This window comes from Melanerpes formicivorus, unplaced genomic scaffold, assembly GCF_026170545.1.
Source record: "Melanerpes formicivorus ecotype bairdi unplaced genomic scaffold, bMelFor1.0.p_v2 SCAF_2, whole genome shotgun sequence".
Classification (NCBI taxonomy): Eukaryota; Metazoa; Chordata; class Aves; order Piciformes; family Picidae; genus Melanerpes; species Melanerpes formicivorus.
This window is the reverse complement of record NW_027142354.1, coordinates 59452804-59468458: the sequence shown is the minus strand read 5'-3', so window position 1 is coordinate 59468458 and position 15655 is coordinate 59452804. Positions and strand designations below refer to the sequence as shown.

Here is a 15655-nt window from a genome sequence, read left to right as displayed (position 1 = left end):
GCTCCGGGGGTTCGGTGCTGGGGCTCCGGGCAACGCCATGGGGGGGCCCCGGCGAGCGGCGGCGGCAGCGGCGGGGGGGTGAGAAGCGGAGCAGAGGGGAACGGGGGGAGGGGGGGCGGCGGCGGCGTGGCCCGGGATGGGACCGGTGCTGGCAGCACCTGGCCCTGCCGCTGCGCCTCGGGAAGGGAGAAGGCGCAGGAGGGGGAAGAATTGACAATTTGGGGCAGGCAAAGAAGGGAGGGAGTGAGTTTTTTGGGGGGGCGGGGGGGGGTGTGTGTGTGGAAGCACCGCCACCATTATCCGTCCCCGCTCCGAAAGTCGCTTCCCCGCCTCCCTGCCGGAGCCCCGGGCGGGCGGGCGGGCGGCGGGGCGAGGAAAGCCTGAGGAAGTGCGGGGTGAAAAACAAAAAAAACCAACAGCCCCCCCTCCCCCCAAACAACAACAAAAAAACCAACAGAAAAAAACCAAACCCCAACCAACCGAAAAAAAAAAAGCCCAACACAAGCCCAGAGAAAGGAGAAAACAGGCGGGCAGGGCTCGCCCGGCCGCCGCGGAGCGGCCATCTCGGCTTTGGAGCGGGGCCGCATCCATGGAGTTCCCGGGAGGGTGTTCCTGAGAGAAGGGCCCGGGCCGGCGCGGCCCCGGCAATGACACCGGATTGAGGCGGCCGAGGGGGGCTCTGCCGGCCGGGGACTGCGGGAGCATCCCCCCGCCCCCCGCCTCCTTCCCCGCCCGTAACCCGAGAGACAGCCTCAACTCTTGGAGGACACTCTCCTGGCAAAGGTAAAGGGCTTGGCGGGGGCTGGCGGCGGGAGCGGGCTTTATTTTGCAGCCGGGGGGGCATTTTCGCAGCTCCCCCTGCTCTGCTGGCATTTATTTATTTCTCATTATTTATCCCTCCCCCCCCCCCCCCCGCCGGCCTGCCGGGCGGGGGATGTGCAGCGTTTTCCAGGGGGGGGTGGTGGTGTTGGATTGCGCATGTTGGTCACTCTTGCTTTAAAGTCGACGAGGGAGGCAGCGGGGATGTAAACAAGAACTTTTAAAGGCTCAGGCTCGCAGCTTCGCCTTTTCATTTATTTATTTATTTTATTATTATTATTATTCCCCAAATTAATGACTGCGGCAAGAGGCTGCCGCGCTCCCCTGCCCGCCGGGGGTGGGGACGAGCACGCCGCGGTTTCCCGGTCCCGGTGTGTGCCGGTATCGGGCTGGGAAGTGGGGGGATGGAGGAAGATGCTCCGCGGGGCTCCGGGCAGCGCTACCGCGGGGGCCGGATAAGCGCTGCGCGGGCGCGGAGCCGGGATGGCGGTGCCCGGGGGCGTGGCGGCTGCCGGCTCCCGCCTGTCCTGTCCCCCCCCTCCCCCCCCGCAGTCCCTTCCCTCCTCCCCAGCGCTCCTCGGGGCTTTCCCCGCCGCTTCCCTCTCCGCCACTGCTGCCTCCCCGGGGTGCCGGGCTCGGGAGGCGGCCGCATCCCTTCCCCCACTCCTGCATCACCCGAAAACATCCGCCGGTACCCAGGACCGTGGCTCTGCCGGGGTCCCGCGGGGCAACCACCGCCATCCTCGGGCTCCATCCTTTCTCCGGGGGAAGGCTCCCGCAGCGCCCCCGCAGCCGCTCCAGCCCATTCCCCACCTGCCGATCGGGGCAGCGGCTTTCTGCCTCGTCGCTTTCGGGATGCCGGCTGGGAGCGCCGGTACTCTGCCCTGACCCTGCTCCGCTCTCCACTCCCCGCCCCTCGCTCCCGCTCCCGGGGATGGAAGCAGCGAGCTGGAAGTTGGGGAGCGGTGCAAAGGCTGGGGCGGGGGAGGGTGTGCTGAACTGCCAAGCAATTAGGGGAGAGGCGGATGGATGCTTACCTGTGCAGTTGTTGCGGGCAGTACACGCATGTCTCCTTACGGACCTGCGCATCCTGAGCGCTGGTGGACTGGGAAGGGAAGGGTGGCATTCCCACGAGGAAAATTCCCAGCTCCTTTATACAGCACGCAGTGAAAATTGTTTGTTTAGGGGTTTGTTCCTGGAGACCCTCATCCCGCTGGGACAGTGCGAAGAGATTTTGCCTGGGGCTGGGGGATGTGGTGGAAATCAGCGATCTCAGCCCTTCTCCCAAGGGTAGGGGGCCCGGCTCTTAGGAATGGTGTTTGACCTTTAAGCGTTTATTGGCTACTGAGGTTAAAATAAGCTTGAGATGGAAGCAAAAATATCCTACTGAAAGGTTAAATCAAAGGTTAAATGTGTTTTTCCTAGAAAAGTTGAGGCTGATGTGCGAAAATGAAGGTTTGGAGTGAAGGATGGGAGGGTGGGTGTCAGGTCTGGAGGCAGGAAGATGCAATTCATCTGAAATGTTGGTGGCTGTTGATGATGCTTGAGAATTGGTGGGTAGGTGGTCTTCGAAGTTTTAATACGGTCGGCTCTTTGCCTTTCTTTGGGTATTTGGTACAGAAATTGGAGTGCCCCTAGCTCCTGTCGATTTTCCTTGGAGTTGGGGATGCTGAGACCGGGAGGATGGAGGTGAGGAGCTGTGCCCGGTGTCCCTACTCGGTGTCCCCGCCTGCTCCTTCCTGCCCCAAGGCAGGGTGGCCCCAGTAACCTTCTGATTACCTGTGCTCTGTCTGGGCTTGCTGAGGTAAAAATGGATAATTAGAGGGTAACAAATCAGCAGAGGCAAGCGAAGTTGTGAATAGTAAAGAAAGAAAATCCCCTTGACGATAGGGGAGAAGGCAAAGCACAGGAAGTTAAGGAGGACTTGTTTTGTTTCAAATTTAAATGAGATTAAATTTTGCCCCAGGGAGCCAAGCCAGCAAGCCGCGCTGGGGAGGAGAGGCGCTTGGGCTCTCGCCGCACTCGGGCAGTTGCTGGAGTTCTTGCTGAAGACGTTGGAGCTGACAGCAGGTTGTGCAGGAGGCAGAGGGGAAGGCAGCCCTGGCTGGCAGGGCCAGGCTCCTGCTGCACAAAAAGGAGTGTCCAGGGCACCAGGATCGTCTCTGCCTGCCTTCACACTTCGCAGAGCTAGCAGGGAGGTGAAGGAAAGAGCAGCACGGTGGCAGGGCTGTGCCCCAGGGTTTGCTGGTGGGGCTGTCAGCACAGGCGTTGCCTGTGTCTCCCTCAAAAAGTTTGTTCTGCCGCTGAGCCTGGGGCAAATGCTTTGGAGCAACATTTGGCTCCAAAGGTAGTGAGGAAAGGAAAGCAATTGGAGGACGAAGCTCCTGTGATGTAGAGCCTGGGACCTTCCGGGGGCCACCCTTTGTCCACTTTCTAACAACTGCTTGATGTTCCTAGACAGAGCAAGGAAATAGTTAAGGCTGAGAGAGGGAAGCCTGGAGAGCAGCCCCTTCACTCCATCCCTGTTGCTCACCAGCCCTGTTGCTCTCCATCCCTGACACCCACCTGGACACAGGTGATGAGACTGGGGCTCTGGGACAGGGGTTCCTGGAAGCAGAGGTTCAGGGGGCCCTGGATGCAAGGATTCAGGATGGTTGGAGTGGTGTGCATGATAGGGCACGGTCCCTCGGATGGGGGATCCCTGGAGCAGGGGTCTCTAGGACAAAGGGTCCTGGATGTAGGGATCTGGGCTGGCCAGAGTGATGTGCATGATGGGACAGAGAGTCCCTAGGAGCAGATGTCCCTGTGAGTGGGGTCTGTTCTGAGTGGAGCAGTGTGAATGATGGGACAGAGGCTCTGGGAGTCTGCAGGAGCAGGAGTCCCTGGAAGCGGCATCCAGCCTGGCTGGAGTGATGTGCATGATGCGATAGGGGCCCTGGGAGCAGGGGGCCCTGTAACTGGGAATCTGGGGATCCCTCAGATCAGGAATCCAGGCTTTCTGGAGTGGTGAGCATGATGGGACAGGGTCCCTGGGACTAGGGATCCGGGACTCTCTGGGAGCAGGGATTTGGGCTGTCTGGAGCAGTGTGCACGGTGAGACAGAGGCTCTGGCACCGGGAGTCCAGGGGTCCCTGGGAGCAGCGCCCAGGGTGATGTTCACGATGGAAGCGGTGCTGTGGGAGCAGAGGTCCCGGAGCGGGGATCCAAGGAGGCTGGGGTCCCTGGGAGCGGCGTCCGGGCTGTCTGGAGCGGTGTGGATGCCGCTGGGGGCACTCTTCTGGTCGTGTTCCTATTTCTGTGCTGGAAGAACAAACAGGGAAGTGGTTTTTCTGCAGTCTCATTGCAGCTCACAAACAGAGCAGACAATTCAGCTGCTGTTGCTCAACTGTCACAGCGTCAGAGGTGACGGCGCAGGGGGACCGCGCGGCGCATCCCTCTCGCAGCGCTGGCAGCAGGGCAGCAGCCAATACTTTGCTCTTTTGCTGCAGCCTGTGCAGGGTTCTGTGCCTGGTCCCCGTGGGTCGATGGGCAGAGGCACGTAGGTGTTGCGGTTTGCTTGTCGCTGCCCAGAAGGGCTCATCTCGCACACAGGGTGCTGGGGTGCCAGGAGAAGTTCCCAGTCCCGCGCGGACCTGACGCGCAGAAAAGTTTGCGGGAAGCAGCAGCAGGTTGCCCAGCGTAGGGGGGTGGGTGGGGGGGTGGAGGGGTCCACAGAGCTGTTTGCTGGATGCAGCATTCTGGGGTGCGTGGGAACGTGTGGCTGTCCCGAGTGGGACGGGAGCTGAGGATCTGGGGGCGTCTGTGTGCTGCCGTCGGTGGTGCTGCTTTCACTGCTCCCAGGTTACACAGCTTGGGCAAAATGGCATCTCCAGAATCTCCCTCTTCAACCCTCCCCTGCTGTGAGGCAGGACCAGGCAGCCTGAATCCATCGACTTAATTTTCCCACCAGTCTTGCTGCCAATTTGTCCGAGGCCCTGGTGATTTACATTTGTTAAGGTTGATGGAGGGCCATCATCTTCCTGGGTTTAGCATTTATCTGCCTTCCTCCGCCTGAACAAAGGCAGTGCTGAACATGCCTTAGTTTGCAAGCAGTTCCTTTTTTTGGTTTTCCAGTCATTAGCACCAGGCTCTGCCTCTGGATCTGAGTTGCAGACACTTCAGGGGGATGTTCATTTGTTTATAAAAGAAACCCACATCTGTTTCTGTTTGAATTTTTTAAGCATACATAGAAACCTTTCCCTTGTTTTCTGGCTCTGTAAAAGCTCCGTTTTGGGCCAAGCTTGACCTAACTGTGACCTTTTCGAAGTATTACAAATTTTCTTGGTATTTGTTTATGGCTGTAATAATGATGCCATGCAGGGAATGGGTCAGTGGAAGGTGAAATTAGCTTCTAATGTAAGCAAAAGATGAATTTTGGAGCAGAGACTGTATTTCATAGAGGCTCTAAATTGCTGAGAAGTACACAACTGAACCGCTCCTGAGAGCTCCTCAGGGCTGGAGCCCCGTGGGATGGGAGGGCTGCGGCTGATGGGCCCCCCTGGGCTGGGTGTCGGGAGTCCGAGGCTCACCCAGCCACCGTCAGACTTCATAACCCTGAGCTGCAGATGGGGAAATGGCCCAGTTACCCTTTTCCTACGGTGAACTCCTCTCAACTGCCCTGTGGTGTACTACTGTCTGGCTGCTTGAGAAGACGAGTCCTCAGAATCCAGCATCTTCCTCCCACTGCCTGGAAGCAAAACATTTTCTGGAGAGGGTTGGTTGAAGCCTGTGGGTTTGGCCCCAAGTTTCCCTCCCTTCAAGGAGCTCAGTACCTGTGGGTCCTTGTGTGCCATCCCCATCCCAGGCAGTGGTTGCATTCCAGTGCTGCTGTCCATCCTTTGCTCAAGCCAGAATTTCATTCAGAGCAACTGAAATGCAGTTTGGTTCAGAGGATGCTGCCTTGGATCCTGCCAAACGATGGCAAAGTGATTTATGGAAGCAGAGCCACTGCTTTACCTGCAGTGTGAGCCACTTCAGTGTGTGAATGTAAATCCCTGCTGTTACAGAGTGCATTGCTCAGGACAGGAACAGGATGCAAGGACCAAGTTCACTCCAAGTGATGATCTGTGCATCTGCTGACAGCTATGCCAGAGCCAAGCCCAGTCCCAGCATCCTCACACCTGTGTGCTGTGCATTAATCCTGTGCCCCACTCTCTCCTCTGCTCAGGGAGTGATGTCAGTGTCCTGCTGTAAAGCAAAGATGGGGAGCACTGCAAATCCCACTGGGTGTTGGTAGCTTTGCTTCAGCTCAGGTGTTTTCCCTGTTGGCTTTGGCTTATTTGAAGTGCAGAATCCACAGCTCCAGCTTTGTGCTTCAAAAGCCTCTTTGCTGCTTCAGGCCAGTGGGAACCAGATTAAAAGCCTCAGATAGAATTCCCACTCAAAAAGAGTAAACTGTGGTTGGAGCTGCCCTCAGTATCACATTCCCCAAGCAGAATCTCATGGCTGCTTGGAGCAGGACTGGCTCCCTGGCATCTGTTTCCCCTGGAATCACTGGGGGCAGGTCCTGGCAGTGCCAAGGTCTCCAGGAGCATTTGGGGTGGTGTGGCCTTGCTCAGGTGTCTGTGAGGTAGTGTCGGCCTCGCCGTGGTGTGATCCAGCATAGCGCAGGCAGCAGCAAACAGAGGCATTCTGGAGGGACCCAGCTGCTTCTGTGGAGCCTTTCCCGTTGCTCTGGGGGGAAGTGGCACACTCTGGCCTGCCCTCCAGCTGGTGTGCTGCTAGCACCTGCTGCCACCAGCCGCACCATGCCAGCCTCTTGCCGTCGGTGCCCTTGGTGTGTGTGCGCCACGTTGGCAGCTCTGGGCTCTTCTGGAGTATCTCAGGAAGTGATAGGGAAAATTCACAGAATGCCAGCTTGGAAGGGACCCCCAGGATCACCTGCCCCCAGCCTCTCTAGGGGATGGGCAGTTGCACTGAGCTGGCTCAGCACCCTGCCAGGATGAGTCTTCCAACTGCAGAGGGCTCCACTGCTTCCCTTGGGAGGTGACTCCAGGGTCCAGCTGTGCTGATGGGGAAACATTTCCTTCTGGAGTGCCATGGGAACTGAATAGAAAGACCAGGTTGGAAAAGACCTTTGAGATCATCCAGTCCAACCTATCACCCAGCACCATCTGATCAACTCAACCATGGCACCAAGTGCCTCATCCAGGCTCTTCCTAAACACCTCCAGGGACAGGGATTCCACCACCTCCCTGGGCAGCACATCCCAATGGCCAATCTCTCTTGCTGGGAAGAAGTCCTTCCTAATATAGTATCACAGTATCAGTCAGGGTTGGAAGGGACCACAAGGATCATCTAGTCCAACCCCCCTGCCATGGGCAGGGACACCCCACACTAGATCAGGCTGGCCAGAGCCTCATCCAGCCTGGGCTTAAACACCTCCAGGGACAGGGCCCCAACCACCTCCCTGGACAACCCATTCCAGGGCTTCACTACTCTCACATCCAGCCTAAACCTCCCCTGGCACAGCTTGAGACTGTGTCCTCTTGTTCTGGTGCTGCTTGCCTGGGAGAAGAGACCAACCCCCACCTGGCTACAACCTCCCTTCAGGTAGTTGTAGACAGCAAGAAGGTCTCCCCTGAGCCTCCTCTTCTCCAGGCTAAGCAACCCCAGCTCCCTCAGCCTCTCCTCCCAGGGCTGTGCTCCAGACCCCTCCCCAGCTTTGTTGCCCTTCTCTGGACATGTTCCAGCAACTCAACCTCCTTCCTACCCTGAGCAGCCCAGAACTGGACACAGGACTCAAGGTGTGGCCTGAGCAGTGCTGAGCACAGGGCAGGATGAGCTCCCTGCTCCTGCTGGCCACACTGTTCCTGATGCAGGCCAGGATGCCATTGGCCTTCTTGGCCGCCTGGGCACACTGCAGGCTCATGTTCAGCTGCTGTCCACCAGCACCCCCAGGTCCCTCTCTGCCTGGCTGCTCTCAGCCACCCTGACCCCAGCCTGTAGCACTGCCTGGGGTTGTTGTGGCCAATGTGCAGCCCCTGCCACTTGGATGTGTTCAGTCTCCTGCCCTTGGACTCTGCCCATCTGTCCAGCCTGTCCAGGTCCCTCTGCAGAGCCCTTCTGCCCTCTGACAGATCAACTCCTGCCCCCAGCTTGGTGTCATCTGCACATTTACTGCTGATGGACTCAATGCCCTCCTCCAGATCATCAGTAAAGATATTGATCAGTCTGGGGCCCAGCAGTGATCCCTGGGGCACACCCCTGGTGCCTGGCTGCCAGCTGGCTGTGGCACCATTCACCACCACTCTCGGGGCTCAGCCTCCAGCCAGTTCCTAACCCAGCTCAGAGAGCTGCTGTCCCAGCCAGGGGCTGACAGCTTGGCCAGGAGTTGCTGTGGGGGATGGTGTCAAAGGCCTTGCTGCAGTCCAGGCTGACTCCATCCACAGCCTGCCCCACAGCCACCAGGCAGTCACCTGGGCATGGAAGGAGGTCAGGTTGGTCAGGCAGGACCTGCCCTGCCTGAATCCCTGCTGGCTGGGCCTGATCCCTTGGCCATGCTGTGAGTGCTGTGTGATTGCACTCAGGATGACTGTGCCATGATCTTGCCTGGCACTGAGGTCAGGCTGACAGGTCTGGATATTCCCTGGCTCATCCAACCTGCCCTGCTTGTGGATGGGCACCACGTTGGCAGCTTCCAGTCCTCTGGGACATCTCCAGTGAGCCAGGACTGGAGGAAAATGATGGAGAGAGGCTTGGAGCTCATCTGCCAGCTCTCAGCGCCCTAGGATGGATCCTGTCCGGTCCCAGCAGGATGTTCCCAGCAGTACCTTGTCCCCTTTGTCTCTTCCATGGCACTCCTTGTACAAAGGGAGTCTCCATCCTCCTGCTAGCCTCCCTTTCTGCCCTGGTCCAGGCAGGTAAGGTCTGCCCTAAGTCTTCTCCAGGCTGAACACCCCCAGCTCTCTCAGCTGTTTCTCACATGGGGGCTGCCAGTCCTCTGGCCCTTCTCTGGACACTTTCCAGCCTGTCTTTTTTGTACAGTGGGGACCAAAACTGAGCACAGTAGTCCAGGTTTGGCCTGACCAGCGCTGAGAGGGGTCCCATGAGGCTCACAGGGCAGCTGTGTTTTAGCTCCCAGCATGTTGGACAGCAGTTGTCTGCTCCATGGGCAGCCCTTTCCCTCCAGAGCTGCCCAGAGCCCTGTGCTGGGAGGCCACACTGATCAGCCCCATCAACAAGCTGCAGAAGTTAATAGCTCTTGTTTCCTTGTCTTTTTCTGTTCACTTAAGGCACCCCCTGGGTCATGGACCTGACTTCCAGCTCTGAGTGCTGGTTGCTACGGGGTGGGTTCAGGACAACCTGCTGATTCCAGGTTCGCTGTGGTTTGTTCAAAGTCACAAAGCAAATCAGTAGCTCAGCTTGAAAGGGGCCTCCTGTCCTCCCCACCTGTGCACTGCTACCTGCTGATGTAGTTTTGTCTCCCAGAGGATGGAGAAGTCCCAGCAGCTGTGCAGAAGCTGTTTGCTCACCCCCTGGCAGCTGTGGTGCTGGTGGGGGGCTGGATGGCTGTGCTGGAGCAGGCAGAGCAGCTCTGTGTGGTGGAAGCATGCTCCTGGCTGTGCGACAGATACACCACACGGCTTCAAAGAAGGAGCTGCTGCCTGAGGGGGAAGATGAGTCAGAGGGTAAAACCCAGGCTGGTGGCACAGAAGGGTCCTCTGCAGCTCTGGGATGCTTGGACTTCCCCTGCACACATACTGAGAGTGCACACAGTTTCAGTCCTTCTAGCTGGGCACTTCTCAGATGGGAGCCCAGATGGTTGGTCCATAGGACATCTTGTGTCATCCAGCTCCACGGTCTGTGGTGGGGCATCCCCTGTGGTGAGGCTTCCTGCAGTGGGCTGTGCCTGCAGTCACTGGGTTGTGAAGCGTGCCAGGAGCCATCAGAGAGTGCTCCCTGTGCCTCCTAGGAGCAGTGACACCCTGAGACTGGCAGGAAGCCCGGTGAGCCCTGTCTGCCTGCCCTCTGGTGCCGCTGGGCAGGTGTCCTGAGGCTGAGCACTGAGATGAGAGGGTGCAGATGCTCAGGGGTGGCAGCACCCTGGTGCTGGGAGGAGCTCCCTGGGCACTGAGTGATGCTTCCTTTCTTCTGTTGCAGATGGAAGAGAAACGCCGCAAGTACTCGATCAGCAGCGACAACTCGGACACCACTGACAGTAAGGCCCTGACCTGCAGGCGCTGGGGGAGGCAGCTGAGCGAGGGCGAGCCCGAGAGCGGTTGCTGTGCAGTGTGCAGGGAGCCGTGCTCGTGGGCAAGGCTCTGCACAGGGCGCTCTGTGCCCGGCTGGCTCCGGCAGCAGGGCAGCCAGAGGCTGTCAGCCCCGGCTGAGGCTCCTCTGAGCTGGTGGGAGCAGCTCAGTCCCGTGCAGAGCCTGGGAGCTGCTGGTTGCAGACCTGCTAACGAAGCCAGCACCCTCTGTAGACAACTTGTCCTTCCCTGTGAGCTGCAGCCTCACCCAAGTTAGCTCTTGCTGGAGTTGTGCAGGGGGAAAGGGGAATTTGTACTGGAATCAGGGCAAAACTGCAGTGCTGGGGCAGCTCTGGAGCCCTCAGCACAGCCAGGGACCTGCTGGAGCAGGGCCAGAGGAGACCACAGCAATGCTGGCAGGGCTGGAAGCCCTCTGCTGTGAGGCCAGGCTGAGAGAGCCGGGCTTGGTCAGCCTGGAGAGGAGAGGGCGCCGGGAGACCTTCTGGTGGCCTTGCAATACTTAAAGGAGAGCTGGGGACAGAGCTCTTAGCAGTTCCTGTTGTGACAGGACAAGGGGGGATGGTTCAAACTGTAAGAGGGAGATTGAGCCTGGAGAGAAGGTGGTGAGAGCCTAACCCAGGTTGCCCGGAGATGTAACAGAAGCCCCTGGAACCATTGCAGGTTTGGAGCTCTGAGCAACCTGGTGTAGTTTCGGTTGTCCCTGCTAGCTGCAGGAGGCTGGGCTGGGTGACCCTTGAAAGTCCCTCCCAGCCCAGGCTGAGAGTCTGATTCAGTGATTCTTGCAAGCTGAAGAGCACTGTGGGAAGAGGAATAAGGCTGAAGCCAGCAAGGCTTGCAAGCTCACGCTTGCTTTTCACCACCTAGCTCACTCCATCCCGGTTCAGGGAAGCAGAGCAGCATGTGCTCCACACCAGCGTGCCAGCCTGCTGGGCTGGGCTCTAGGTAGAGCTCTTCCCTCCCTGCCTTACTCCGGGGTCTCACCGCCGCCGTGCCGCCGGCCCCGGGGGCCCTGCTCTGCTCCCGTGGCTGGCTCCGGGGCGCCCTGCGAGCTGCCCTCGCCAGTGTCACAGTGATTCCGTCTGGGCTGTGTGGGGAGTGTGCTCCCCATGCTTCAGGGCATCTGGCTGCTGGATCTCTGAGCAGGAAGGGGCTAAGGACGCTGCACTGCCAGGCCCTTCCCTAGCAGGATGAGGAGGAGATTACAGGGGGTGTGGAGGGGCTGAGCTCGCTGCCTTGGGCTGCTCTGCCCACAGCTGCAGCCAGAAAGGCTGTCAGTGTGTGTGGGGTTTACACCACTGCTGCCAAGGAGGAGCTGCTGTTGGGCTGCTGGAGGGGACCCCCTCCTGCCAGGCATCTCTGGGGGCTGAGCCATGCCTCCAGAGAGTGTTTCAGGCTCTGTCAAGACTTCTTGCTCCTCATGAAGTGAAACCTCTCTGTTTCAGGAAGGCTTTGTTGTGGAAGTTGTGCTCCAAACTTCCATCTCCTAACCTCCAGACGTTCCAAGGCTTTCCCAAGGAGCTGTGCTCACTGCCTTGCCTGCCTCTGGGGCAAGGCTTCTGTAAGCAGCACAGGGAGCAGCTCTGCCTCATCTCTGCCAGGCTTGGGCAGCATGCTGCAGGTGCTGTCCTAGCTGGTGACAGTTGCTGTCCTGCAGGATGACTGCAAAGTCGTACCCCTGGTTACGTCTCCCCAGGCAGGGCTGCTGCTGTCCTGTTGCCTGTCTGCATGCCTGTAGCACCAGGGGGTAGCTGAGAGGTGGGGGCCAGGTGGGGGCAAAGCTTAAGCTGCTGCTGCCCTGCTTTTGAGCAGCTGGCTGAGGGAAGTGGCTACAGCCTGGGGACTTCCAGAGGCCTTTGCCTGTTGCCTCCTGAAATGAGCAGTAAAATGCTGCTTTGTGGAGGCTACCTGGTGACCTCTGGTCTGAGCTGCTGTCCCTAGGGAGCACCTGCTGCCAGCAGCCCCGGGCTCCACCTTGTGCAGCACCAGAGGAGGCTTCCCACGAGTGCAGGGCCAAGTGGTGCTTCCCCTGCCAGCAGCAGCAGGCATTTCTCTGGGCTCTGAGGAACTCAACTGCCTGAGCTGGCAGAGGGAGGGACATTGCCCATCCCAGTGGTACCTCACCCAGGACAAGCCTGGTCCCTCATGCCAGCTCTCAGCTACCAAAAGCTGCCAAATGCATTGGCTTGCTGTGTCTTGTTGGGTGGTTCTCTCCAGGTGCAGAGCTGCACAGACATGGAAGGGGCTGGTCCCTTTTGCCTCTCTGGTCACTGCTTCTGGCCATGGGGTGTGAAGTCCTGGAGCAGGTCAGATGCTTGTCTTTGAGCATCCTTGTTAGAAAATTTGTGGCCACATCTCTTTAATTCCTGACCCAAACAGATTCCTGGTTCCAAGAATGAGCCCTGGCTCACTCCTTCTTAGAAGCTGTTCTTGCTTATGATTTGGGTTCTCATTTCTGCTGTTTGCCAGCAGTGTTCTTGAATTCCAGAGGCCTCTGGTTCATCAGCTGTAGCAGCAGGAGGGTGATGTTCCCCTGCTTGCTGAGGGATGTGCACAAAACCCATGCCCTGTCGTTGCCCCTGAGTGTGTGCCCAGGGTGCTGGTCGAGGCTGTAGTGCCAGGGGGGCTGGTGGCAAAGGCCCTTGCAGCTGAGCTGTTTCTGTTGCCTCCCTGCAGGTCACACCACATCTGCCTCCAGGTGCTCCAAAATTCCCAGCACCAAATCTGCCTGGTCACGCCAGAAGGAGAAGAAGCCCTCTGAGGTAGGTGGGCTTGTAGGCTTTTGCCAAGGGAGTTTCCCCTGGGGCAGTGCCTGCTCAGGTGTGCTGGCAGCAGCGTGCTCCCAGCTGGCTGTGGGCAGTGGGGGCCAGGACAGGGCTGCCTGCAGGAAGCCAGAGCCCATGCTGCACGTCTGCAGCTCCTGCTGGTGGTGCCAGCTGCGGCCTTGGGAGGTGCCCAGGGAGCATGGCTGATGAAGGGTGGTGACCCAGTCTCTGGTGGAGGGTGTGCTCACTCCACTGGGGTCCTTCATCCCTGTTGGTGCAGGTGGGGAGAGGTTGAGTTTGGTGGGACTGGGGGTCCTACACTGTGGGGGTGGCTGCATGCTGAGGTTTGCCAGTGTGAGTGCCTGCCTGGATGTCCTTTGGCACAGGTGATAGAGCTGGTGCCAAGGGAGGGTGGCTCAGTGACATGGAAACTCCTCCCTGTGAAGGAGTGGGAGGTGCAGAAGGCCATGAAAGGAGAGACAGTCCAGCTGAGCTGCAGCTTGTGCGGTGTTGGTCCCTTCCTGTCACGGGGCTCAAGGGCACTGAGCTGAGCCTGTCGGTGCCTGACCTTGCTGCAGGGTTTTGCCTCACTGCAGACTGGTCTGGGCAGTGCTGCCCTCCCCCAGGGACCTTGCCCAGGTCACCCCTGCCTGCTGTGCAGTGCAGGGCCTGGGACCAGGCTGGGTGGAGCTGTGCCTCCTGAGGACCCTGCTGAAGGGATGTGGCTGTTCCCCTGTTTCCCCTCACCTGTCTCAGATACTTTCCCACTTGGCATGGAAACTATACCAGGCATGAGCTGCTGTTGTAGCAACTGCAGTGTTTAGCAGTGGTCATCTTCATTTCAGGAGCAACATGAGCAAAGCCAGAGGGACATTATTCTCACATTCCCTCTCCTCTGGACCAGGGTCTGGAGTCAGAGCTAAATTTAGAAGCAGGGGAAGCTAGCACAGCTCATTCCTGCTCACAGGCTGGGAACTCCTTCCCAGCCCCCATGACACCTCTGCTGAGGCTGTGACCTGGTAAGCACAAACCTCTCTAACATCTTCCCTTTGCATCAGGCTGAGTAGAGATTTTGAGGTTTTCCTGTGGTCACTGCCTGAACTGCAGCTGCACTTGGTCCTTACCACTCAGGCAGATTTGCTCTGCCAGATCTGATGTGCTGGCAGTGGGCAGAGACTGGAAGAGTCCAAGCTGTTTGTGTCTTGGGTAAAGAGAGGAGCTGAAAAGCTCCTGCTCCTAGCTGAGCAGTGGGAAACACTGCAGAGAGCACAGAACCAAGGTGCAGATGCCCCTGGCTGCTGCCAAGGCTGCTAGGAAGCTGCATGCTGGGGATGCTAGTGTCAGTTCCTGGTTCTGGATGTCTGTAGGGGATGGATTCTGGGAGCTGGAAGGTGAAGCATTTAGGGCATCTCCCCCTCCTGGAATGCTCTTAGCCCCTCTCTGAGGTAACTTCCCACCCCTGTGCCCACAGTGCCTGTAGAGGCATCAGGGCAGCTGTGTAGGTGCCTTGTGGGCTGGTGGTTGGGTGCCTGAGGATGGGACCCAGGTCACTGACAGTGCCACCCTGCTCCCTGCTGCTGCCCACTGATCCTCCTGCAAGAGATCCTGCGTTGGGAGAGCTGTTGCTGCACCACTGCTCCAGACAGGCTTTTGTCTCCAGTGAGGTAGCTCAGGGGGTGGTGGGGAGAGCACAGGGAATGTATTGGCAGATCCTGAAGCCTCCTGGGCAGGCTGCTGCAGACGCTTTGGGGCTGCACAAGCCTTCTCAAACAGTGACTCCAGCTCCAGGTTTACTCATGGTTTTCAGACCATGCTGTTGAGGTGCAGAGGGGTCCAGGCACACCCCGAGGAGCTGCCATGCTGGAGGAGTGGGGCAGCTTTGTGTGTGGCCCCCCCGAGCTCTGCTGCCCCTCTGGAGGCACGTCCCTGTTCCGCCGCCGGCTGCGTTCCCCCTGCCAGCCCGAGCAGGGGCTGCAGGAATCACAGGCATTAGTGTTGCAGTTGTTAGCCAGGTCAGGAGGTGATGTTTATTATGAAAGACTGTGTGAGGGGATTAGCTCTAGCCATGAAAACCCACCCGAGAGAAGGCATCTGGAGGAGCAAGCTCCTTAGCGTGGAAAAGTACTGAGCTGTTGGTAAACATCCGCCCAGGGCCTGCCAGGCTGCTTGTCTTTATCTCTGCCTCTCACTGGGCTCTGCCTGACGGCTCCCAGGCACCGGCCCTGCATCTTGGCTGCCTCCCTGGCAGAGGTGGCACTTGCTCCCCACCACCCTCCATGCCCAGAGACCTCAGGACAAAGCCCTGCTGTGATGCTGATGGTACCCCAGGTGTGGGCATGGCTCTTCTGCTCTGCCTTTGCCCAGAGGCACAGAGTGGTTGTGGGCAGCCTCCAGCATCTTCTTGCATCTGCAGTGATAGCAGTCTGCCAAGCTGGGCACTGTAATGGAGCCCAGTAGGGCTCCTTCATCTCTGAACCTGAAAGGGAATGTGGTGGCTGGTACCCATCCCTGGGCACCAGCAGCCAAGGAGCCCTGTGAGGAGATGCATGGAATGGTGTGAGTTGGAAGGGACCTTGAAGACCATCCAGTTCCAACCCCATCCATGGGCAGGGACACCTCCCACTAGATCAGGCTGCTCCAAGCCTTATCCTGCCTGGCCTTGAACACCTTCAGGGAGGGAGAATCCACAGCCTCGCTGACAACCTGTTGCAGTGTCTCCCCACCCTCAGTGTAAGGAATTCCTAATCTCCACTCTCAGTCTGCCCCCCTCACCCTCCCAGAGCCCTGCAAGGAGGTGCTGGTTTTGCTCCCAGCCCCAGGAGC

At 58.7% G+C, this 15655-nt stretch overlaps 1 protein-coding gene across 4 annotated transcripts in view; it reads left to right on the top strand.

Annotated features, from left to right (window-relative positions):
- The first annotated feature begins 695 nt into the window (after positions 1-695).
- The window catches only part of JADE2 (jade family PHD finger 2), a 79366-nt gene continuing 64406 nt past the window's right edge, over positions 696-15655 (top strand). For 2 of the 4 annotated variants that reach the window (XM_068163472.1, XM_068163454.1), the window contains exons 1-3: positions 696-783; positions 9961-10018; positions 12744-12829. In XM_068163472.1, the coding sequence (XP_068019573.1) occupies positions 9961-10018; positions 12744-12829 (144 nt within the window). In that variant the 5' untranslated portion in view covers positions 696-783. Of the gene's footprint in view, positions 784-9079; positions 9176-9960; positions 10019-12743; positions 12830-15655 lie in introns of those variants that run through there. The other 2 variants (XM_068163463.1, XM_068163481.1) reach the window with 2 other exon arrangements.